Genomic DNA, 23,160 nt, shown 5'->3' on the forward strand with positions numbered 1-23,160 from the left:
CAGCTGCCCACGTGGGAGGTGAGCGCCGAGCTGTGGGAGCTGGTGCTTTCCAGTCGGTAAACAATGTATTTTTAGCCCGAAATCTTCACCCTCGGAGGGGTGGCGAGGATGTTGTGGGCAGCGGGGGGCAGGAGGTGCTCTGTCGTAGCGCGGTGCCGTGGTGATTTGAGCAAACCCGGTGCACAGAAAGCAGCCGGGATGTGCTCCGGCAGGTCAGCCCTGAGCCCACCCTTGCTTCCTTTGTGGTAAATTTTGCTTAGTGCTTCTTAGCGTGTGGCTGAGTGCAGGGTAGTGACAAAGGGGCTGGCAGGGGTTCCTGGTTGCCTGCGCCTGGCACCACGTGTCTGTAGGAGGGGTGATGGTGGGGAGGACCTGGTGCAACAACCCACTCAGCCGGCTCAGCATGGTGGTGGTGCCAGCAGAGACCGCGGGCTGCACAGGGCTGAGTCACTGTTTGACGTCTCTCGAGAGCTGCCATCACTTGGTCATCCTTGCTGCCCGGATCTGAGGCCGTCTATCCAGTGTCACTTGGGGGGCACAGGTGGGGTCACCAGCTTTGCAGCTGTCGGGGGGTGCAGGAAAACCCTGGCTGCAAGCCCAGGTGCCCCGGGGATGGGCTGGGGATGCCAAAAGCCCTGGCATAGCTCCTCGGCAGGCTCCTGTCTCCCTCACCGTGAGTAGCTGTGGCTGGTACCAGCCTGGTGGCTCTGGGACCCAAAAGGTCAGTCCGTCTGCTGTCCCTCAGCTGAGGCAAAGCTTTCCCTGCAGTGTGGGCAAAGAGGGGGGAGAAGGGGCTAAGAGCACAGCCGTGAGTCTGCCTTTTGTATGTCAGGCAAACATCTTGAAGCACTCGGTCAGTGGCTCCTCTGTGCTTAGGGGTCAAGTTCAAGCAGCAACAAGGGCTGAAAGCAGAGTCCCACCTCATGCCCCCACGCTACATCCTGTGGGACCCTCAGGCTGCAAATAGTCTCCAAAGACAAATAGATTCCCCAAAACAAGCTCAGGAGCCTAATGAAGTGCCGGGGTGGAGAAATGTGGGGTCCATTGTGTTGCAACGCAGTCCGGCAGGGAGGTGCAGGCATAGCAGGCAGGAGGATTTACCAGGCTCTGAATTGCACAAGTTTTAAGGAGCTGCTTTGCATTTCACATGAAAGCTCTTGCTTAAGTTAAATCAACCTCCTGTAGCTTTTGGTGGCGTTTCCACAAGCGGCCGACGGCACGCTGCCGAGTACAAACGGGGCTCCCCAAGAGCCCCCATGGCTTTGAGCTGGTGCCAGCTCCTGGCCAGCGCTGCCAGCACACCTGGGTCACCATTGCTCCGGCTTGTTGCAGCTCCGACGGGATGCACAGCCAGGATTTTGCAAGCTCCGCCGTGCTGGCTTGCCGGCATGGCGCAGCTTGCAAAATCTCAGCTGCACATCCCGTCGGAGGTTTGGCTGAGGCTTTTAAATGCGTTGCATTTTTGCCCAATCTTTTTTTTATGACTCTGCTACTAGCAATGTGAATCTTCTCCCATATCTAGAAGTTTTTTCTATATGTGTAATGCAATCCTGCTTTCTTCCCAAGGCGGGAGGATCTCCCAAGAGATGGCCATAAAATCCCATTTATCTTTTTATTTCCCCATCCTAGTCTCCCATTGCAGCATCTTGGAGCCTGACTAGGGCTGGAGTAGAGATGCAGTGAGTGGGGTGCTCAGAGCATCCCTGTGGGGTCCCCCCTTTCTCGGGCAGCCGGCAGTGCCCTCTGCCCCCTCCATGGACCGTTTCTGACTTTAATTTCTCTTGACTCCTCTGCGCTTTGATGCGAGCCCCCTCAGTGCTGGGAGCCAGCAGCCGCTGCCAGCTGAACTTTGGCCCCTGGGTGGGCTGAGGATGCTCCTGTGATCTGGCTGTACCCTCTGTTGAGTAGCCCCAGGAGCTCTTTCTGCCAAGAAATAAAATAGCCAAAAAAACAAAGTCAAAAGTCTCCTGAGCAGACCACCCACGTGTTGTCTTTTTTTTTCTTCTTTTTTTTTTTCCCTTTTTTTTTTTTTTTTCCCCTTCCCCTCCCTCTCCCCAAGCTTTGCCGTGACACACAAAAGATTATTTTCTTCTTTTTCATTTGCTGGCGGCCCTAAGCTGGGGAAGCGATGCTGAAGCAGAGGGGAGCAGGGCAGCAGCAGGACGTGTGCCGCTTGGCCCCCACCTTCCCCAGGCGGCTGGAAAGCCTCTCTGCCAGAGCCAGGGGGCTTCCTGGGGTCCCTCCCCATTCAGGGCTGCTCCCCGCCTTCGCCTTGGATATGCCAAGCTTTGTTTGGGGCCACTTTTATCATAGAGGGACACAGCCCCAGCCCTGGGCTTAACAATGAAAAAAGCTTTTGAAAGAGAACGTAACCTCTCCCCGTCCTCTCCGAAGCCTTGCACTGGGCTCCTCCGCGCCAGCCCCAGGCTTTCATTAAAAGCGTCTTTTCTCCCAGGGCTGGGCAGGGGAAGGTGATGCTTCTTCCTAAGCCTTTTTATAAAGAACAAGATGTGGTAGCTCCTGGAATGAATTCTTGCTTTTTGCCCCAAAAGAAAGTCCTTTTGGGGGTTCTTGGCCAAGCACAAAGCTGCGGGCAGGCTGCTGGAAAGGTCGTTGGGGACCCCAGGGTGGCTTATACTTGCAGAGCTGTGTGTGGATGAGAGTGCTGCTGCCATTCCCTGGGCCAGCAAGGAGGGCTGGATCGCTCGCACCGTCCTCATCGAGGCAGAAGGTGCTTTTGGCTCATCAGCAGGCGTGTGGTCGCTCCTCCCTTTGCCCCTGCAGAACTGGTAGAGAAGCTGGTTGCTTGTGAATGGCTGAAATGGGAAGGAAGAATGTGTCCAAGTGCTTAAAAATTATTTGTCCCATTGCTTTTTGGGCTAGCAGGAGCAAAAGGCAATGGGAAGATGAAAACTGAAGACTGTTTTGGGAAGGTGCTGTCCTAGAGGTGGGCTGGGGGTCCAGCTTTGTGCCTGCAGGTCATCTGCCCCAGCTCTGAGAGCCTGACCGTGCCAACATTTCTCCTCAGCTTTGGTTTTTACCAATTTCTGATGATTCTCTCTGCTTCCTTGGTTGTCTGTGTCCCACTCAAGTAGCCTTCCCCCAGTCCCTGGTGTCTATGGTCTGTGCTTCTGGGATGCTGGTGGGCAGCTCCAGGCTCCCCCCCCCCCCGCCCCCCAGCTTAGCCAGCCATGCCGGTTTGGCTCTCTCCACCTCCCCTCCTAATTCACTCCAGCTCTTAATTGCATTTGCTGCTACTCTTTGAACTTGCTCCAGTTTTACTATCTCTGGTAATGAGGTGCCTAGATAGAGATGCATTAATCCCGCTGTCCTGGCAGCGGGCGGGCGGCGTGAGGAGGAGCTGCCTGCGCTCCCAACCACGCAGGAGCTGTGGATGCGGCATGGCCGTGCCCTGTCTGTGCTGTGCCACGAGCTGCTCCTCAGCCCAGTGCTGGCTTCATCCCTGGGCATGGGTCTCCAGTTCGTTTGGTTTGGTGGCTGGGAGGCACTGGTGCCATGGAGAGCGCAGACCCTCAAGCAAAGCCTTTCCAGGCAGCTGTTTGCAGATGTGATGGGCAGTGCCTTGGCCAGCCAGTGCTGTGATGGTTTTCCAGATGGGATCTCTTGCCCACCCCTCTGCCAGGTCCCTGGTCATGGCCGCAGTGCCTCTCCTCTCCTGGGAGCCTGTTTAAGGCAAGGAGACCTCGTTTGATGAAAACGCTGAAGTAAAAGTGAGGCCCTGGTACATGTTTGCCCCATAAATCTAATACATTCGCTGTTTATTGTTAGTCTTTAAGCCCTTCAATCCATTTTTGATGTAATAATGTTCGTAATCCAATCTAATGCTTTTTGGCAGCAGGATTCAGTGAGACCAGATATATTACCCTGTTTCTTTAAACCTCTTGTCTTGCATTTCTGTTTTTAGATGCAATTAGACTTAACCTGGCAAGAATTATTTGTTGTAAACCATTGCTGCGTCTGCGATGTGGGCTTTGTCCCTGGACCTTCCTGCATCAGCATTTTTCTACAGCTTGCACTTCAGTGTGGAGAAAAGGGTCACCTATGTGCTGCCAACTGCCAAAATCATCCTCTTTTTTTTTTTTTTTTTTTTTTTTTTTTTCTTTGGGACATGTTGCCATACTTGCTTTTCTGGCTGTGCTCCTCCAGCTTCCGAAATAGCTGTTTGGGAAGACTTTAGCTCACGCCAGCATGTGTGAGAGTGGCTGCGGAGCCACTTGAGCTTCTTTTCTGCAGCCCTTGGTATTTAATCATTTCCTCCTGGTTCCTTCTTCCCTGATGAGTGCCGTGCTGGCTGCCCATACCCGATGGGTGCTGTGCTGGGGGGGGGCCCAGGCGCAGCCCCCCAGGGCGGTTTGTCAGCCTGCCAGCTCTTTGCTGGCTTTCTTTGCTGATTGCATTTGAATGTGGCCACTTTCATGTGCTCCTCATCTTCCGTCCCACAACTTGTTTGGTGAAGATGAGTTGAAAGCAAAAGTGCCGTTTGATGCTGTGATGAGAGCTATGAACTTCTGCTGATAAAAACCAAATTAACCGGCTTCCTCATTCTTCACCCAAATGGGCTGGTGCTCTGTGGATGCACGCATCCTCATCCCAACAGCTTGCAATATACCTGCGGCAACACAGAAAGCCTGGGCAAAGCAAAGCCATCCTGGTGGCGTAACCATTTGGGTTTGGGGGCTGGCTTTCCTCTTCTGTCCCTGTCCTGCTGGGAGCTGGTGGCTGAGGGTGGATGAGACCCTCTGCCCGTGGGAGATGCTGTGTGGGAGCCGGCGGGCTTGTGCTGTAGACAAACGGGTCTCTAACGGTGTCCCACTCCCAACTTCAAAGCCCGGGCGCTGGACATGTCAAACCCAAATAATGGCCCTTAGACAACACGCGGTTCCTTGTCTTGGAGGCTTGTCTGAAGACCGTGACCACAGTAAATGCGATTTTGTTGAGCCCTGTCCCTTAAGCCTCTGCCTCTTTTCTCTTCTCCTCCTCCCTCCTGACCTTTTCGGCTCAGCGCTGTCCCCGGACAGCCCCTGGCAGCTGATCTCATAGCTCAGCCTTTCACGGCTCTAATAGGGATGAAAAGCGCTATCAGAAAGGGCCAGTGTCCCGCACCCGGCCAGGAGGTAAATACCCAGCGCTTTGATCAGCTCCTGGGCCAGGGAGAGGGGGGCCCTGCCTGCAACAAAGACCGAGGCCGGGGTGCTGGTGCCCACTTAACTCTCTGGCTGCTGGGCAGCCCGGCCCCTGCCTGTACCCGGCAGGCAGCTGCCCGCAGCTCCGGCGTGGACAAGGGATCTGCCGGCTGCAGGGAGCCAGCCACCGGGCTGTGTCTGGCCGGGGAGTGGGCTGCCTGCATCCCAGGATGCTCTTCCCCAGGAGAAATGATTTCCAAGGGTGTCCCTTTAACTCTGACACGACCCATTAGCAGAAAATAAAACGTATTTAACTCCTCAGTGCTCCTGAAAACTGAGGTGACGTGCAGAGGTGACACGCAGCCTGGGCGATGGCAGCAAGGAGGTGACATCCAGCTGGCACCCGTGCATCGCCTCTCCACGTTGCTGGTGTAGGGTGCCTCCGTCTGTGTCCTGTCCCCCCCGCAAAGTTGCTCCCCTTGCATCTGTGGTGGGGGGCCAGCGCTAAAACAGTCTGTTCGGTTTCATGGTGCATTACCATGGTTGTACCCCTGCCCCTGTCCCCTTCCTCCTCTTCCAGCCCCTGCTTCCCCCAGCACCTCTGCAACGGCGGGGTACAGGGACCCCAGGGAACCTCCTGGAGCTGCAGGTGCACAGACCATGGGGACCCTGCTCTTTAGCGATGGTCATCTCCGAGGGCTTCCTCTGTAACGCTGGAAGAGATTAAAAGTTGGCTTCCTTTGAACTAAACTTCCAGTAGAGACCTGAGCTTTTCCCCTGGGGTGCCCGCTGTGCTCTGCTGTGCCCATACCTACGGTGCTTTCTTGCTGCCCAGGTGCTGGGAAGATGCTTGCAGGCACCTCCACAGCTCTGCCCCGGTGTGAAAGGCTGCATCGTGTGGCTTTAGCTGCAAGCTGGGCTGCTGGGCAATCACTGGGCTGTGCCAGCGCGGCGGTGGATGCTGCCTCTTGGGACCAAGAGCATGCTGGGGGCTCCAAAAAGCATCACCACGCTTGGACTGTGAGACGTGCAGGGTACAAGCGGGTTTGGCGTTAAGGAATTGCAATGCGCAGTCCTTCTCCATCCCTGATTTCTCATGACGGGTGTTTTGAATGCCACTCGACAGGCTGGCTGTGCTGGGGAGGGCTGCCCAGGTTGCGTGCGGCACCTTTAAGAGCCTGCCTTTCTGGGGAGAATTGGTTTTACTGCCATTTGAAGTTTCTTTGCCCTAGGAATGATGGTTTTTCTGCTGCTGCTGTGTAATGACTGTGCTCTTTGATCCCACCTGGCAGCGTGGAGTTGGTGTTAACACAGCTAATTGAGAGCCAGCTGTGGTGGGCTGGCGGGGAGCAGTGGGGTCTGGGGGTGGCTGCTCACCGCTCTGCAGGGGGGGGCAGCCGTGACCTGGGGGGCGGAGAGGCCCCTTCCTCCAGCCTTTACTCAGTGAGGGGGCAAGTCCTCATGTGGATAGTCGGCTTTATTTAGCATATGTTGGAAATGTCCGAATCCCCTAAGTCAGAGTGTTGCTGGAGACCATTAGGTCCACGTGCTGGTGTCCTCCTGGAGCAGAGGGCTGAGACCACCTGCTGGGGTCTTGCTGGGACCCGAGGGCGATGTGTCAGCTCTGCAGCTGGTGCCCTCTGGCTAGGGCAGCGTGGGTGCTGCCGTGCTTGCTGCCCGGGGAGCTGTGGGCACTGCTGTGCAGAGGTGTCCGGCGAGCCCCTCCTCGCTGCTGTGGGATGTGAGCCGAGGGGGATCCTGCTCCCAGCCGGGCTCAGTCCCTGAGCGGGTGCTGCACCGGTGGGTGCGTGGCAGCACGGCCGCTCCCCTGGCAGGAGCAGTGCCTGCGCTGACTCCATTCCCAGCTGTGGGGTTATTTGCAACTCTGAGCCAGGAGTTGCACCAATGTGAACTTCCCTGCTGCCGGCAGATTCCCGATGCTTATGCAAAGCTTACCTTTAATTGCAGTAGGGTTTCCTCCCAGCTGTCCCACAGCACACCCTGAGCTCCTGTCTGTCCCTCCCCACTGCCCTGCACCTCCTCGGCTCCCCATGCTCTCTCAGGCAGCTTGAACTTGCAGAAGATTTGCACATGGATCAGCCTCCCTGGTCCCTGATAACTTTGATTTTTCTCTGAGCCGCCTCCATTCCGGCACCCGGGCAGCGAGGGTGTAGCCTAGGCTGAGCTGTTGCGGCAGCCACTGCCCACCTCCGTGCCGCATCTCACATGTGAGGAGCTGGTGTTTGGCATTGGCCTTGACGATGGGGGGGGTGGCACTGTCCCCCTGCGTGTCCCTCTCCATCCCCGTCACAACAGATTCCTCAGTCAGGGTCGCAGATGTTTTGCTACCTAACTGAAGAGATTTACACCCTGTTAAAATGCAGTAAGTGCTTTCCTCCTCTCCTGCTCCCAGCGGGGCCCACAAATGACTCTGGCAGAGCATCAGGTGGAGAATTACATGGCACTTTTTTTCTGACCTGTAAGCAGTTGCTTAGGGCTACCGCAGAAACTGTGCAAATAACCTTTCTCTTCCACTGACGCTCTTTTTTTTTGGAAGGGGGTGGGTAGACCTGCAGGCAAAGGCTTTATTGAGCGCCCTGGTCCCCCTCCAAGCTGTGTGGGGAGCGAGGCTGTGTGTGCTCCCCAGCATGGGATGGGGACACTGGGAGCTTGCACACCTTGTCTGCGCGGATGTCTCAGCAGCGTTGGTGCGAAAGGGCTTGCAAGCAAGCAGTGGTCTTGTAACCAAGAAGTGCAATGGAGCTGTGACTCTTAATTATGATGCTAATTAGGGTTGGCTATATTTTTTTTCCATCAGAAAGCTGTTTTAATGAGAAATCAGGGGTTTTATTTAAGCATTACTTGTGTTAAAGTGTCTTTTTTTCTATGTAGTGCTTCAAGGTTTGTTCTGTCACCCCAGGGAAGCACCCTTGACAGTCCCAAAGCAGTGCTTTGGTGTGGCAGTGGTGCTGTAGCACACGAGGATGAGTGTGGGTGTGTGGTGTCCTCCCTCCTGACACTCTAACTCGGCTGGTGCTGCTGGACCCTGCCCTTCGCAAATGTAGCTGCTGTTTTTTACAAGGGATGGGGCTAATTTAATAATTTTATTTATCTTTCTGGGCAGCTGACCCTGGCCAGGAGAAGGACGACTCCATCCCAGCTAGACCCAGTGCTGTCATTTTCAGTCCTGTTTCCAGAAGTGTGTTTGAACTTGGTGATTTTTCACATGAAGGTGTGTTTGCTGGAGCAGCAAGCGTGGGCTGGGTTGTCTGGTTTCCCCAGCGTGTGTGACAAGTGGTCTGTCTTCTGCAGTCACGCCGTGTGTCCCCACCTTGCCACATGCTTGGGGAGGATGGAGGTGAAGCCCTGGGTTCCTCTGCTGTGCCTTGGCCCTGGATGGCAGGAGAGGACCAGAGCAGCACACCAGGTTCTCCCTTCAGCAGCAAAAATCTGTAGGGTTTTGCAACAACACAAAATAAATACTATAGTAAATTCAGCCTGAATCGGCACCACGAGGTTGTTTCCTCATGCCTTGCTTTGGAGACCCACCAGGGCTTGGCCATAGCTGCTTGCTCCCCCTTGACGGAAGGGCTCAGTCCAAGGCTGTGGGATGGATGCTGGCATTTCCCTCCCCCATGCAGGGTGAGTCATGTTGTTTTTATATATAACATCTATTTATTTAGCCAGGCGGTTCCAGGACTGAGTGCGCAGTGCTGGTGGGTGTTAGCATCCTCCTTCTCTCCAGCCGCACTTGGGTGCTCCAGGGCTTCCCAGAAGGTTGTGGCTTCAAGGAGCCAAAATCCCTGGCAAAACCCACGGCCATAAATGGGACCTTTGTAACTGGGTTTGCCGTGTGCCCCTCCAGCCCCGCACCCTGCTCAGCGTGGGTGTACGCTGGCAGATGGGCTGGTGCAGCTGCGCCCGCAGGAGGTGGGTTGGGAGTGTGCTGCGCTGTGGCGGCTCCGGCCATGCCGGCTGAGCCCTAAGAGCCACTTCTGCTCGCAGCTCCCTGCTGCTCCAGGGTCTTGAGGCCATCAGCAAAAATGGAGCCGTGGGCTGGAGGGGGCTGTGGAGGCAATCTGCCTGCGCCCATGAAGCGGTCTGTAGCGGTGGAAGGCTTCATGGCTGTGCCAGAGGAACAGTGTGGCCATGAACCTTGGCATGCCACCACCCAGTGGGCACTGGTGTGGGTCCTGCTGCTGCTTCTCCAGCAGCCTGCAGTGGTCAACACTCGGTTCCGTGGGCGCAATGTGCCAGGACCCCTGTTCATCCCTGTGGGAGGGGAGGACACGAGCTCTGTGTCCCTTCCGTGCTGTTTCCTTGACCTCAAGAGCTGCCGTGCTGCAGGCGGAGGGAACCTGGTACGGGTTGCTGTGACATGAGGAGGGCTCGGTGCTTGGAAACCCCAGCAGCCCTGGGAATGGGCTGTTTTCTCGCAAACACCCACATATTTCTCTGAGTGATTTGTGGTTTTGGGACCTTGAGACAGTAAACCCTGAGGAGCAAAGAGGAGGATCCAGATAGTGAACAGGGAGGGTGTTGCTTCTGAAACTTTGGTTTGGGTCTTTGGAAGGTCAGAGCGGGAAGGTCGTGGTGCTTGCCCCCAGCTCTGAGGATCGCTGCGTGTTTCCCACCCCTTGGCAGCAGCCAGTGCCGTGTGTGGAGCAGCCCGGAGCAGAGGTTTTTCCTGCCAGAAGGGTTTCTTTGGGTAACGGAGTAGGGGATGGTGGCAGCTGCCAGGCAAGCAGGATCCCTGTTCACGGTGGTCGTCTCCTGGTGCCCACTGGAGATGGGCAGAAAGGTCCAGGGGCTGTGTGGGCTGTCTGCAGGCTGGCCCGCAATACCAGGCTCTTTTGCCTGTCCAGTATAGGTGTGGGGGGACGGAAGAATCCCAGTTGTCACTGTGGCATTGGTGGTCCTGGCTGGCTGCATGAGCCCAGCAGTGCCCTCTGATGCTGGGGCGGTGAGCTGGGGAGGGGGCAGCCCCTGCACCCCAAGCACCCGTAGGGTGTTTTTTCTTTCTGTAGCAGACTGGGAGGCTGGAGCAGCTCTTGAGCAGCCGGGAGGGTGTGTGAAACCCTAGCCTTGCACCTCCTGCAGCCGTTTAGGAACGGGACAGGGCTGGGCTGGCTAGCACACGCATTTCTGGGGCTTTAGGGCCCCTTCCCGCTGCAGCTGCCTCTGGGCTGGAAGGCTGCTGCTGGCCTCGCTGGCAGCGTGACAGCGTGGGGCTCGGCTCCCCCCGCGCAGCCCCTGCCCTTGCTCTGGCAGCTGACCCAGCGAATGTGCCGGAGCTGATGGAAAGGGCTCGGGGGTGGTGTGTGTGGGGGGGGAGCGGCGGGCTCGCCTCCCTTCAGCGGGGCCCAGCAAGGAAATAATAATAATATTAATAATAATGGTGATACCGTCAGCACAGGCTGTGTGCTGCCTCCCAGCTCAGCCGCAGAGGAGGAGAAGGGGCAGCCACCAAGCCCCCCAGGGTGGCTGTGTGTGGTGCAGCAGGCGGGTGCCTCTGCTCGGTGACTTGGAAGTGGCTCCATGGGTCCCCCCCGGAGTGCCAGCCCTGGCCAGGACGGGGGGAGGAAGGAGCCTGATGCCCAGGATGAGGCTGGGCACCAGTGCAGCACCCATACTGGTACACCACCCATACCAGCGTGGTGCTCGTACTAGTGCAGCACCCATCCCTCAGTACTGGGGGTGCATAAAACAACTTGAAAGACTTGGTGGATAGGGAAGGTGGTGTGAGCTAGATTTTCATTTTAAATAGAGTCTGGTTGTGGATTCGTGTGAGGGTCTGCTGGTGCAGTGTCTGAGCGCATCGTGGATGTGTGAGGCACAACTTCAGGGCCATCCCTGGGTCTTTACCTGGGTCTTTGAGCCTGTTGTGAGTGTCCTGGCTGAGCTGTGGCTGCTCTGCACCGGCTGCCCCTCGGCAGGGTCGGTCGGGATCGGGCTCAGGCTGTGGGGGCACCCGGAGCCCTGGCAGGGAGCGGCGGTGGGTGCCGGCGGGATGCTGCTGCCTCCGCCTAAAGCCCTGCGGTGGAAACGTGAATCTTGGACAGGTCCGGGGGTGAGGGGGGATTGTGGGGAGGGTGTCCAGGCTGCATCCACGCAGCGCCTGGCTGCGTCTGGAGCAGGGCTGTGGTGCACAGATGGAAGAGTAATTAAGAATAATAAAAGGAAAGAGACTTGGATTCGCTACAGTCTCAGCACTTTAATTGTGCTTTGGGGCCCAAATCATAACGGAGTCCTGCTAGAGGGATTCCAGAAGAGAAACCAAATGTCTCGCTCTGTCCAGAGCTGACCATTTAAGAGACCCTTGCCTTCATCTGCTGCCAGGTATTACTTCCAGAGTCTCCCATCTGCCAAAACCCAAGTTCTCATTTGAATTATTTTTAGGGGAGGAAGAAAAGCTGCAGTGACAGTCTGAGTGCTAGCAGTGGGCAGGCAGGGTGTGACGCAGCGAGGACAGCACACTGCTGAAGGTAGAAACATGGGGTTGTTGGGACTCTCCTCCCTGCAGGGACATCTGTCCCAGATGGGTTGCATGTCACCGGGCTGGGACTTGGTGTTCTGCTGCTTTGATGCCTGAAGACCGGGATGAGTTGTGCCAGCAATTGGAGGTCTTGCCTGTGCTTCCATGAAGGCTGAGCATCTCTTCTAAACTGACAAGCAATTACATGGTTAATGGTATCAATGCTAAGTCCTCATCACTCAGCAGCCTGAGGCTTAATGCTTCATTAAGGCAAAGGCATCTAATAGCTCTCAGGGCTGGGAGCTGCCTTTTCTTTAAGCCTCAGTAGAAGTCATCTGTCCAGAGGCTGCTTTTGCTCTCCTGGTCCTGCAGCCAAACTGTTAAGTCCCGCCCAAATGGAAGCGGGGCAGGAAAATGCTCCGGTACACTCTGTGTTGCTGGGGCTGGCCAGATCGAGCCTCGCTGGTGTGGTGGAACCGCACGTTGCAAACGCGGCGTGTGGAGATCACGGCCATTGTTCGAGACCTGCCATGTCCTATTCCCTTGGCTATCCCCAGCTCCCTGCCTGTCTTTGTTCATCATCTTACAGCTCTGCATCATGCTCCTGCCCTGCAGCCATCCCTCCCAGGCTCAGGGCTGCCTCTCGCCTTTCCCTGCAGCCCACTGTCATGCCTCTGGATTTAACATTTCTCTTCCCTGCGTTACCATCCATTTGTTGATGCTGGATTTCATCTGCCGTTGAGGATCAGTGGTGCCTCTGCCACCCTCCCGTGAGTGCAGCAGCAAGTACCGCAGGTGCTTTGGGCTCACCGCTCACCATGTGCCTCCTGGATCGCACGTCTCTGCTTGAGCAGTGCCGGCCAAATCGTCTGGCCTTCTGCTGGTGAATCTTACCCTGTGAAAGCCAGAAACAGAACGGGAGGATCAGCTCTCCATCTCTGACCTTGCAGTGGAGGACGATGGAGAAGCCTGCAAGTGCTGTCGCCGCAGCCCCCTGCCCATGTGCCCATGGGTCAGTGGGGACCCCCTGGCCGCAGCCCCCTGCCCACCTCTGGACCTGCTGCTTAGCAACACATCAGTCTGTCCTGTGTGTCTATATAAAACCCACCTGAAGTTGTACTCTTTTAACCGTTTGGATGAGATTTTGACTTTTGGAAGCCCGACCAGCTGTATGGAGTATCTTGCTTTGCTTTGCTTTGGCCCATTTTGGATCTATACAGAGTGTGGCAATGTGTGTCCTTGTTTCAAGAGGCTGTACTGGAGACTATCGCCATGGTTTTTGCAAGCGTTTTACCCTTTTAGCTGCCCCTTTTTATGTTGCCTCAGATAACTGTTTCATGCTGTTCCCTTTCAAAGCTGCTTTCTCCCCTCATCATCATTATGATCAGAACAAGAAGAGGCTTCTTGAACAAAGTCCTGTGTGCGGCATGGGAGGAAGGATGCTCAGCTGCATCCTCTTGTCCGTCCCTGCGACTCCAGCTGCCATTCCTCTGTCCTCTTTGGACCTTTAATATTTTTGTCGTATCTGAATGCAATGTCTCCGTCGTCATTTTGGACAAACTGCTCTTTCCTGTTACTACCATGTGCTTCACCTTTGCAGTATCTCCTGGTTCCTCACACTTGAGACATACTTTGTAAATCGTTCTGATCTAACTAGGTTGTTACCTTAAAAATAAGACCTCACGAGGTCTCGCTGGTTTTTACAGACTGCTCTGTTTTCCCCTGCTGCGCTGTGTTGCAGTGTGAATGGGTGAATTCTGTTTGAGATGGAGCAACCCCATGGCATGCTGCTAGGAAGCTGGGAAGCTGCTCATGCAAGTGCTTCAGGGCCATGAGCTGGGACGTATCGGCTTATTTCAATCCCAAACCAGTGCCTCTGGCCTGGGAGAACTGGGCTGCTGTGCCTTCTGCCGGAGTTGGCTCCATGAGGTGATTTTATGGGGAGTTTGAGCTCAGGCCCCTGCTGTTCAGGTTAAGCAGAGCTTGTGCTGTTAAGGGGCGTTTCTCTGCTTTCCCAGGCGTTTGCACTGGGATTTGTGCTGACAGTGCTCCTGTCAAAACACCCGCCAGCGAATCCCAGATGCGTGGATGTTAGCTCCGTCCAGGGAGCTGCTGGCAGGCGAAACCCCGCCACGGGAGAGGTGATACCTCAGCAAACGACCCAATGATTTTCTGATTAGTAAAACATTTGGTGGTGTTTCACACGAGAGCCTTGATTGCACAGAAGCGTTTGGACAGAGCCGATGGACTTTGAGCCTGCATTCCGGCATGATCCAGGCTCACTTGCCAGCATAGCCCAGCACTGAGTCCTCATCGAGGCCCCAGGGGTCCTGCTGTGGTAAAGGGAGGGCAGAAGGAAAAGAAAGACCTTGCACCGTAACCCGGCCTCTTCCCATCACCTCCCCAACACCCAGCAGGGTCTAATGGATTCATCTCCACTGACCACCAGTCACCCGCCTGCCCCAAACCCAGGGTTTTTGCGGGCTGGAGGCAGGAATTGGGCTGCACAGGCAACCTGAAACCCAGGGCTGAGTTTTGGCATTGAGGCTTGGGGTAGGTGTTGGCTGCGCTGCGCTGGCCAAATCCTGCTTTATTTCACTGCCTTGTCTGTAAAATTATCCCTGTAGCTTCGTGATTCTCCATTGCATCGCCTTTCCTGAGCCCTGCTCATGCCATATGCCATTGCTGTGCTCCTCCCAGGTTTTGTTGCTTCCCTGGGTGAATAAATCCCCATGCCTGGATTCAGTGGGGCACTGGGATGATTTGCGTTGGCCTGATGGAGGGAGGTACCAGCTTGAGAACCGTCCCTGGTGAGTGGGAAGAGCCAGCTGTGTGCCAGAGCCGCCCTGTGCCCGGCGCATCACCAGTCTGCTCACCACAGCATCATCGGGGAGCTTGCTGCAGCCAGTGGCCTGGGTTCTTTTGGGGTCAGAAGCCAGGTTTTTGAGTGTGTTTAACAGAATCTGCCATTTAGGTGCTTAATCCTGTAATCTGCTGGTTTTGGTTTTTTTCCTTGTGTGTTCCACCCTGTCCTGAGCCTTCCGTGCTGTGGCAGAGCCTTGGCGGGCATGTGGGTGGGGGGTCTTTCCTGCGTGGTGGCAGTGGGAGATGTGCACTCCCTGTGCTCCTACAGGATTTGAAAGACTTAAAAATCTGTGCCGGCTAAAGCGAAAAGTTAATGTGAATTTAACTGACTTCTGCCCTGCAATTAAAGCCACTCAACCCCATTGGGGCTCTGAGTTTACATTCTTTACTGAGGCACAGTGTGTAATTATATATGTATAATTTAAACTGTGCATATGCATGTGTTCCTATTATACACCAAGGAGCAAAGGAAATTATCCAGGAATTAAAGGGGGAGAGGCGGGTGCAGGCACGGAGAATGGCTCACTTGTGTGGATGTGGCAGCAAGGGGAAGCTGGAGGGATCACATCCTCACCACTGCAAACATCTTTGGAGGGTGCAGAAAATGAGAACTCGCTGTATTAAACGCTTGTGGTGGGCTCCGGACTGGGACATGAAGAAGGTGCCTACAGTGGGGGGTCAGGAGCGAGCCCCCATGTTGAGAGGTGCCAAGCTCCTGCCAGGTCCCTCGTAGTGCCTGGGGACAGCAGGGACCTGCCCAGCAGTGCCCTTTGCAGCTCCCAGGAGCCCTGCCTAATGTTCCCTCTTTTCTTACAGCCACTTCCAATGGGACGCTGGATGGCCTGGAAAACCGGGAAGGAGGGGTCTGCCAGACACGCTCCATGAAGATTGTCATGAAAGTGGGGCAGGGTGAGTCCCTCTGTGCCCTGGGGTCTGCTGGCACCGAAACGCCTTCGCCCTGCAAAACGGCCCCTGAACCAGGACCCCTGACCTGCTCTGGTTAGGAAGGGGTCTGGGTTCTGGAGAAACAGAGGCCAGGTCAGCTGGTCCCGGGAGCCCGGGAGGCCCCCAGGATTAGTTCAGCAGAATTTCATTTTTGGATATTTTTTTTCCTCCCTTTTTTCTTTTGCCAGTGCTTGCACATGTTTTGTGCATTGGATTAAAATGGAGTAATTGTTCTGTGTTACCTCCTGGTTTGTGTCCTGGTGGGAAGTTAGAGCAGTGCGGGACCCGTGAACCATGCAAGTGCATCGGCGGGGGAGTTGGCACAGCAAATGCCCCTGGGACTTGCTGGGCACCTGAGGCGGGGTTTGAGCTGGGCAGGCATTAGTGCTTGGGCTCAGCGTGGTCCCTGCAGCTCTCAGCAGTGGTGGCTGCCATGCTGTGGGGAGAACACTGGTCAGCAGTGGGGATGGGACAAACACCAAGGGACAGACATCATTGCTGCCGATGGTGCTGCTGTGGCAGAGTCTGGAGGTGGCCCCGCGACACCTCCCATCCCCAGCTGCCTGGTGCCTCCCAGCCCCAGCAATGCTCCCAGCTCATTTTGGCCCCCGACTCGGATGCACAGCTCCTGGTGGCTGCTTTTCATTATTGTGTTTTCACTTTGAGGCCAATATTTATAATAAACAGAAGAAGCAGTGCTACAGCCTTGGCAGGCTGCCTTCCCTTCCCTTCCTCCTGCTGCCCGTGCAAGAAATTTGCCCCAACCTGCGCACGGGAACTCAGAAAACATAAAAGTGGGGAGGGGGGGGTGGTCAGGTGGGGAAGCTGCTGCCCACAAGCCCTGAAGTAGCTCAGCCTCGCTCTGCTGCTCTTGGCATCCCCAGTTGCTCCTGCACCTCCCTTGCGCCCCGGGAGGGGGGCCAGCTGGGATTTCGGGGGCAGTTGTTCTTTAGGCGGAGGGGTGAGCTGCTGTCGTCCCAAGATGAATTGAGGTTTCTCATCCGTCCCTTCCCTCTCTGCAGATCCGAATGCAGTAATTCCAGAGCAGCTGACAACGAGTCGGCCAAGCAAGGAGTCCGACAACACCGTGAAAATCATCACGCAGAGCCCACGCAGCAAGGTCCCCGCCGTGGAGGAGCCCGGCAAGCCAGGTGAGTTTCGCTGGGGACAACACCCCAGGAGAGGGATGGGGGCTCTGCAGGGTTAGGAGGGTGGCAGGCAGCTGCTGCCGGCAGAGCGTCTGTGAGCTGGGCTTGTTACATAGATGCTGGGGATACTGGGGGCTCCAGAGCAAGGATCCAGATGGGTTCCCATAAGCGTTGCGCCTGTTCCTGCCAACCCCGCTGCTCACAGCATCTCCTCACCTCAGCCCTGCACCTTCTGGCTATGGACTGCTTGGGACATGGTGCAGACAGCCAGGCTGCGGTGCAGAGCAGCTCGGGTTTGTTTTCCCAGCTCCGGTATGTCCTGGCAGGAGCTTTGCAGGGAAGTGCTGTTTCAGCACTCTCCTCCTCCTCCTCCTCACTGCCCATCTGTTCTTCCGAGTACATCTGAGATGGCTTGGGGGAGGTGAGGTCCTCGAGTTTTTGAGCTGAGCCAGTGTGAAAGCCCTTTGAAGGTGATTTCCTGAGTTCCTGACCCTGCTGAGAGGAAAGTGAAATCAGATGATGTAGGGAAGAGTTGCTCTTTCTTCTCGCCCGGCATGGCCAGCCAAGTGCTCTCCCCTTGGGGGGCTGGGGCTTCCCCAGCTCGGGGGTCAGTAATCGGATATCACGGGGCTCCGGGTATCAGAACCCACTTTCACCAGGGCATCCAGGTCTGTTGCGGAGAGCGAAGGCTCCCAGGGTCCAAGCTGGTCATCACCCGGACGCAAGCAGCGCTCTGCTCCATTGCCTGGGAGATGGGAAAGGGGAGCAGCAATATAGGGTGGGGGAGAGGGTGCACGGTCCCTCCTCTGTGGGTGCCCAGGGTTCCTGCCCAGTGCCTGTGGGCTGGCCTGAATGGAATGTGTGGGTCTAACTGGAGTGGGAAGGTGGGGCAATGCTGCTGTCCCCTCGGAGGTGAAGAGGCTGCTCCCCTCCCCAGGCAGCACCAGGGGAAGGTGCTGTACCAGACTTTGGGGGCAGAGAGGGGCTCCAGTGGATGGCTTGCCCTCAGATGTGATCTGTGCGTGGATGGAGCACAGAACCAGCTGCGCAGAGCCCCCTGCAGAGAAGGGGCGCAGGCTGCCTGCCAGGGTCTGACGCTGCCTCCCCTTGCCTTGCAGGCTCTGTCAACCAGGACGGCCAGGAGACCCAAGGTCCCAGCGACGGCTTCTTGAGCTCCAAGGTGGCTGTCTTTGCAGCGATCGGTGCCGGCTGCGTCATCTTCATCCTCATCATCATCTTCCTCGTCGTCCTCCTGATCAAGATCCGCAAGCGGCACCGGAAGCACACACAGCAGCGAGCTGCAGCCTTGTCCCTCAGCACCTTGGCCAGCCCGAAATGCAGCGGGAACGCGGGCTCTGAGCCCAGCGACATCATCATCCCCTTACGGACTACAGAGAACAACTACTGCCCACACTACGAGAAGGTGAGCGGGGACTACGGGCACCCCGTCTACATTGTCCAGGAGATGCCCCCCCAGAGCCCAGCCAACATTTACTACAAGGTGTGAGGAGCAGCCTGGGCAAGCCGCCGATGCAGGAGCACGGGAGTGCCGAGTGTGGGGGGCAGCCACCCCCCGGGTCTCCCCACGGGCGGTCTGGCGCCGGCAGGGAGGAAGCGAAACGAACCCCACGGCACGGCGCGGGGAGCAGCAGGGTCCGGCGCTGGAGAGCGGATGGCTCGCTCGCACGCTCGTGTGCTGATCCTCCCCTTTGTATTTAGTTTTGTAGTTCTCAGCTTTTGTAATCCCGAGACTCGAGGGTGAGCCTTCAGCATCCTCCTCTTCTTCTCCAGACTGTGGCCGGCCAGGGGGTGGGTGCCGTGCCTTCCGTGCTCACTTGGACTCCGCCGGCAAACCTGGAGACTCCACTTCCCCTTTTCATTTTGGGATTTCCCTTCGTCACCCCTATGTCCTTGCGTGAAGTGCCCGTGTGCCTGGCGCCGCATCGGCCGCCACTTGGGTCCCGGAGCCTGGACCGACGCTGGGGCCGTGGCGAGGAGCCGCGGTCCAAGGAGGAGTGAGCAGCCGTGGGGGGAGGAGGAGGATGCTTTGCCTAGGTGCCAAGATGCAGACAACTGTGCAGGGAGGAAGCTGGCAAACCCGATTTACTACTACTACTATTATTATTATTATAATTATTTTAATTTTTTGTAACAATTTTATTTTTGTGAATTCCGGGCGGGACTCCGGCCCGCCGCCTCCTTCCAGCACACCGGCCCGCCGGCCGTGGGGCAGACCCCACTGCTCCCGCCGCTGCCCTTTTAAACTTTTGTGTTCGTAGCTGTTGACTCTTGTTTTAGTCTCTTTATAAAAAGAAAGAAAGAAAAAAAAAATATCTATACCATGTCTGAAGCATTCAGTGCGCGAGAGTCCGGGTGCTCCTCCTGCCCCATGCGGAGCAGCAGCCTTGTCCCGGCAGCTCTTCCCGACCTCCGAGGGGGTCCCACTGCAGAGAAAAGCCTTTACTGAGGGGTTCCACCAGGCTGGGGCTGAGCCTGCTGGAACTGAAGCGGAGGGGGGCGGAAGGGCAGAGGGTAGCTGCAGCCCCCAGTCCCATTCCCCGGCTGGTGATGCTGCGGGTGGCAGTCCTTGGAAAGGAAAACTGGAAAACAAATGTTCCCGACCCGCAGCTCCTGCTGGGGGGCTGGGAGTGCCAGGCTGGAAGGCCCCTGGGAGGTGAGGTGTACCTCGGGCTGGCCGTGGCACCAGGCTTGGCTTGGCTGGGAGCTGAGCCGAAGGCTTCTCCACCCGCCTGATTTACCAGGACAACCTGGTGTCCATCTGCGGGACCTGCCTTTGGGGACCGGCCCCCAGCAGCGCCTGCCCCTGCCCACGGTGCTCCCGGCACAGGAACATCCCCCCGCTGTGCCCCCTCCCGGGGGTCGCGTAGCCTGGGCTCGCTCTGCCCTTGCCTTGCCCATCTCCTGCCCAAAACTGGAAGGGGTTGAGCCTTGCGCTCCTCTGGTGGGATCATTCTCAGATCCCTCTTCCCAGGAGGACCCACCAGCGCTGTAGGTGATGCCAGTGAGCGTGGTGGGGCTGACGGTGTCGTGCCACCTGCCTGTCCTCGGGCTGTCCCAGCCAGGGGGCCGGCGGCCACCCTCTCCTTCCTCGCTTTCTTTTCCTTTCAGAAGTAGCTGCTTTTGCTCAGGGAGCAAGCGTGGGGCAGGTGGTGCTGCTCTGCCAAGGTGGCTCGCCATGCTGCCAGCGGTAGGTTTGCAGTGGCACGGGGCTGCCTGGCCCGGTTTGTCCTCACCTGTCGCCAGGGCCCCGAAACCCGCGCTAGGAAGTGCCCAAAGAGCGAGAGAGCTGCTCTGCAAAAGTGCCTTGATGAGGAGTGGGCAGGGGCGGCAGGAGGGGCAGAGCAGGGGACAGTGAAACCCAGCAGCTCGGGTGCTGTGCTGGGGGTTTGGCTGTGGTCCTCAGTGGGATGGGAGCATCCCTTGGAGTCGCATTGTTGGTTTTTGTTTGTTTTTTTTTTTTAAAGGCAGGAGTTTGCGCTGGAGAGGAGCAGGCTGCCCAGGCTCTCCTCCCGCCCTCAGCATCCCAAGGCGAGGATGGCTTCCTGTGCCCAAAACCAGCTACTGTCCCTGGGAGAGAAGAGTCACAGCCGGTGCACCCCCTGCCCGGCTCTCGTCCCTGCTCCCCCGGCCCCCACTGCCACAGCCCCCCTGTGCAGCACCTTTCAGCCCCCTCTCCGCAGCATTTGTGCCAGCACTGCCCACCCTGGGCTGCTGCTGAAGGGCCGGGAGCCACCCCAGCTGGGACCCTATGCTCCCTGCCGGGCACTGGGGTCTGCTTTCAAAAATCACGGAAAACGTTGTCTTAAAGAAAATCCCCCTTTCCCTCACTGGTGCCCTTTTCCATCTGCCAAGTCCTGACCTGCAGTTCCCAAAATGGGCACAGCCCCAGCTGGGCGGTGGTGGCAGCGGTGACGGTGGCGGTGGAAGATGCTTTATCAACTGGGAGATTCTTCCCGCAGCCCAGGGAGCGGCAGCTGGCGTTGAGGAGGCAGTTGGGGCATGATTGAGTTTTGGTTTGGTTTTGGAGGAGAAGGGGCAGATTCTGGCCTTGGGTTGTACCAGAATCAAACTGATGGCGCTGGGTTGCTTCCCATGGTGGCTCCCCTGGCATGGTGGCTGTCCCCAGCTGGGCTGCAGCTCCGCGGCCCTGTCAGCTCCACTCCTGTTGCTGGGGGCAGCTGAGAAACCTTGTAAATATGTGAAGAAAGGGTGAAATCTGAACTCTTGGTTTTTGCTGAGCACCTCGGTCTGCTGGGTCCTGAAATGGAGTGTGTCCCTTTGGTTCTTTTCATTGAAAGCATTGAAGTTTGGTTGTTTTTTTCTTTTTTTTTTTTTTTTTTTTTTGCCCCCCCCCTCCCCCTCCCGTCCCCCCCCCCCTCCTTTTGTTTGTGTAAATACTAGTCTTTTTTGGAAGAAATAATGTAAAGATGTTTTGTATAAACTCTGAATTATTTTCTGGTTGCTTTTTCTTAGAAAAACAAACAAGAACTAAAAAAAAAAAAAAAAGAAAAAAAACCACAAGAACGGGTGTAAAACATTGTCATACTGTGCTCAGCCCTGGAGCTGCCCCGTGGGGCTGTGCTGGTGTGTAGGTGCCACCGGGCAGAATGGCTGTGGAGGGGCTTGGCCGCCCCTGGGGGGGGTCAGGTCAGGGTAGGGGCCGTGCCCTCAATATAATGCAGGATCTGCCGGGCGCCAAGCAGAGAGCGAGGCCGGGAGCACTGGCTCTGTGCCCGCCACAGGGTTGGACCTGGCTAATTCCCAGCGAGTTTCTGGCTGCCCTGGGTCTGGGCAGAGCTTTCAGCCCCGGCCTGGTCACGGGCAAGAGACTTGGTAACATGGGGTGAGCTAAAGGAGCACCAAATTTATCTCCTTTTTGTAATCTTTAACCAAAAAACCACCCAAACCTCAGGATGTATAACTCGGTGCAGCATCCTGAGATCCTGATCCGCTTTTCCAGACCTGTGGAGCTGCTCTTGTTGCAGATCCTTTTTGCCCGTTATCCCTATTTTCCAGTTGCCAATGACAAGCACCCTGTAGCCCAATCTCTGCTTGGTGCCTGGCTCGGGGTGGCTCGCTCCTCTCCAGCAGCCCCCACATTTTGTGCCAAGGGTCCCTGCCCTCAGGGAGGTGGCCGTACCCACTGAAGCCATCTCTGGTGTCACCGTCATGCCTGGCAGCTGGAAGGCAGCTGGAAGCTCCTTGTAGTTTCAGTTGCCCACAGGAGCCCGGGCAGTTATCTGAGAATCCGCATTATATCAGCAGGGAGTGACTGGGGGCTGCCACAGCCTCTGCTGCCCTGGGGGGGTTGGAGGTGCTGGAGCAGGGCTGGTCCTCCCTCCCTCTGTCCCGGCTGCGCTGCGCACCAGCACACCCGCTCCACACGCTCCCACATTTCAGAGCTGTGACCACATCTACATCCCACAGTGTCGCATCCGCACCCTCGCCGTGGTCCCGCATCCCGAGGTGGGGAAAGTCCCAGCGTTCCTGGGCGGCTCAGCATCGCGCGATCAACCAGCCGTGGGGCTGCTGCCCCAACCCCGTGCCTGGCTGCCCTTGCTACGGTGCTGGCACCACTGGACCATCCGGGCTGCTGGATTTCTCTTGTCCGTCCTCTGAGAGGTGGATTTGGACTTGGAGCCCGGATGCAGCTGGTCCCGCTGCCGGTGCAGGGCACGTGGGATGGGGACTTCGGCCAAGGGCTGGGAATCGCCGCTGGTGGGCAGCAGGAGCGGTTTGGGCACCTCACAGCTCGGTGGTGCACGGGGACGCTGGGGCTTCAGCTGTGGCACGGAGGGAATGAGGACCCTCGGTGCCAGGACCTCTTCAGGGGGTGGCTGGTCCCCAGGCTGCTTCAGGGGCATATCCCAGAGTGGGACTCCGCAATCCCACGCTGGTTGATCGTCCTTGGCTCCCGGTAGGGCTCTGGCAGTGCTGGGCATCGGGGTCCCGTCGGCCGTGCTCCCTGGCGCTGCAGACTTTTCTTTCTTGGTGTCATGTTCCTCTTTTTGATTCCTTTTGCCTTCTCCCTGGCTCTCCCGCCCAGTAGCATATCATCGGCATCGGTAACCAGCTCTGTGGCATCTGAACTCCATGGAGCCATGATGGAACCTGATATATTGTTAAATAAAAGGGTTTTTTTCCTATGGAAACCTGGCTGTGTCCTGTGTGCTTTTTTGCTGCCCCAGGTTGTCTGTTGAAATTGCAGCCTGGTCTGAAGAGATCTGGGACAAGTTAGTTCACACAGTTCATCGCCGGCTTTTTCTGCTGGTGTCGGAGGGAGCTGTTGGGTTCGTTTTGGTCAGCTTTAAAAATTTGGAGATTTTTGTCCAATAGTTTCAGCATCTCACATGGCCCCCGTGACTGGATGGACTTAGGGCTGGATACGGATGGATATGGTTGGATACTCAACGGATACAGTTGCATTTGATGATCTTAAAGCTCTTTTTCCAACCTCAGTGAGTTTACGATTCTGTGGCTCTGTCCCTGCAGCTGGAGGTTCCTCCGAGGCCGTCAGCTCCCCTGGGTGCATGCCCCCTGCCTTGCTCCTGGGAGCAGAGCT

At 56.7% G+C, this 23,160-nt stretch overlaps 1 protein-coding gene across 1 annotated transcript in view; it reads left to right on the forward strand.

The window, feature by feature from the left end:
- The window catches only part of EFNB1 (ephrin B1), a 54,842-nt gene extending 32,092 nt beyond the window's left edge, over positions 1-22,750 (forward strand). The window contains exons 3-5 of the mRNA XM_055818157.1: positions 15,301-15,393; positions 16,452-16,580; positions 17,696-22,750. Of these exons, the coding sequence (XP_055674132.1) occupies positions 15,301-15,393; positions 16,452-16,580; positions 17,696-18,084 (611 nt within the window). The 3' untranslated portion in view covers positions 18,085-22,750. The remainder of the gene's footprint in view (positions 1-15,300; positions 15,394-16,451; positions 16,581-17,695) is intronic.
- Positions 22,751-23,160: the final 410 nt, after the last annotated feature.

This window comes from Falco peregrinus, chromosome 13 (assembly GCF_023634155.1).
Source record: "Falco peregrinus isolate bFalPer1 chromosome 13, bFalPer1.pri, whole genome shotgun sequence".
Lineage (NCBI taxonomy): Eukaryota > Metazoa > Chordata > Aves > Falconiformes > Falconidae > Falco > Falco peregrinus.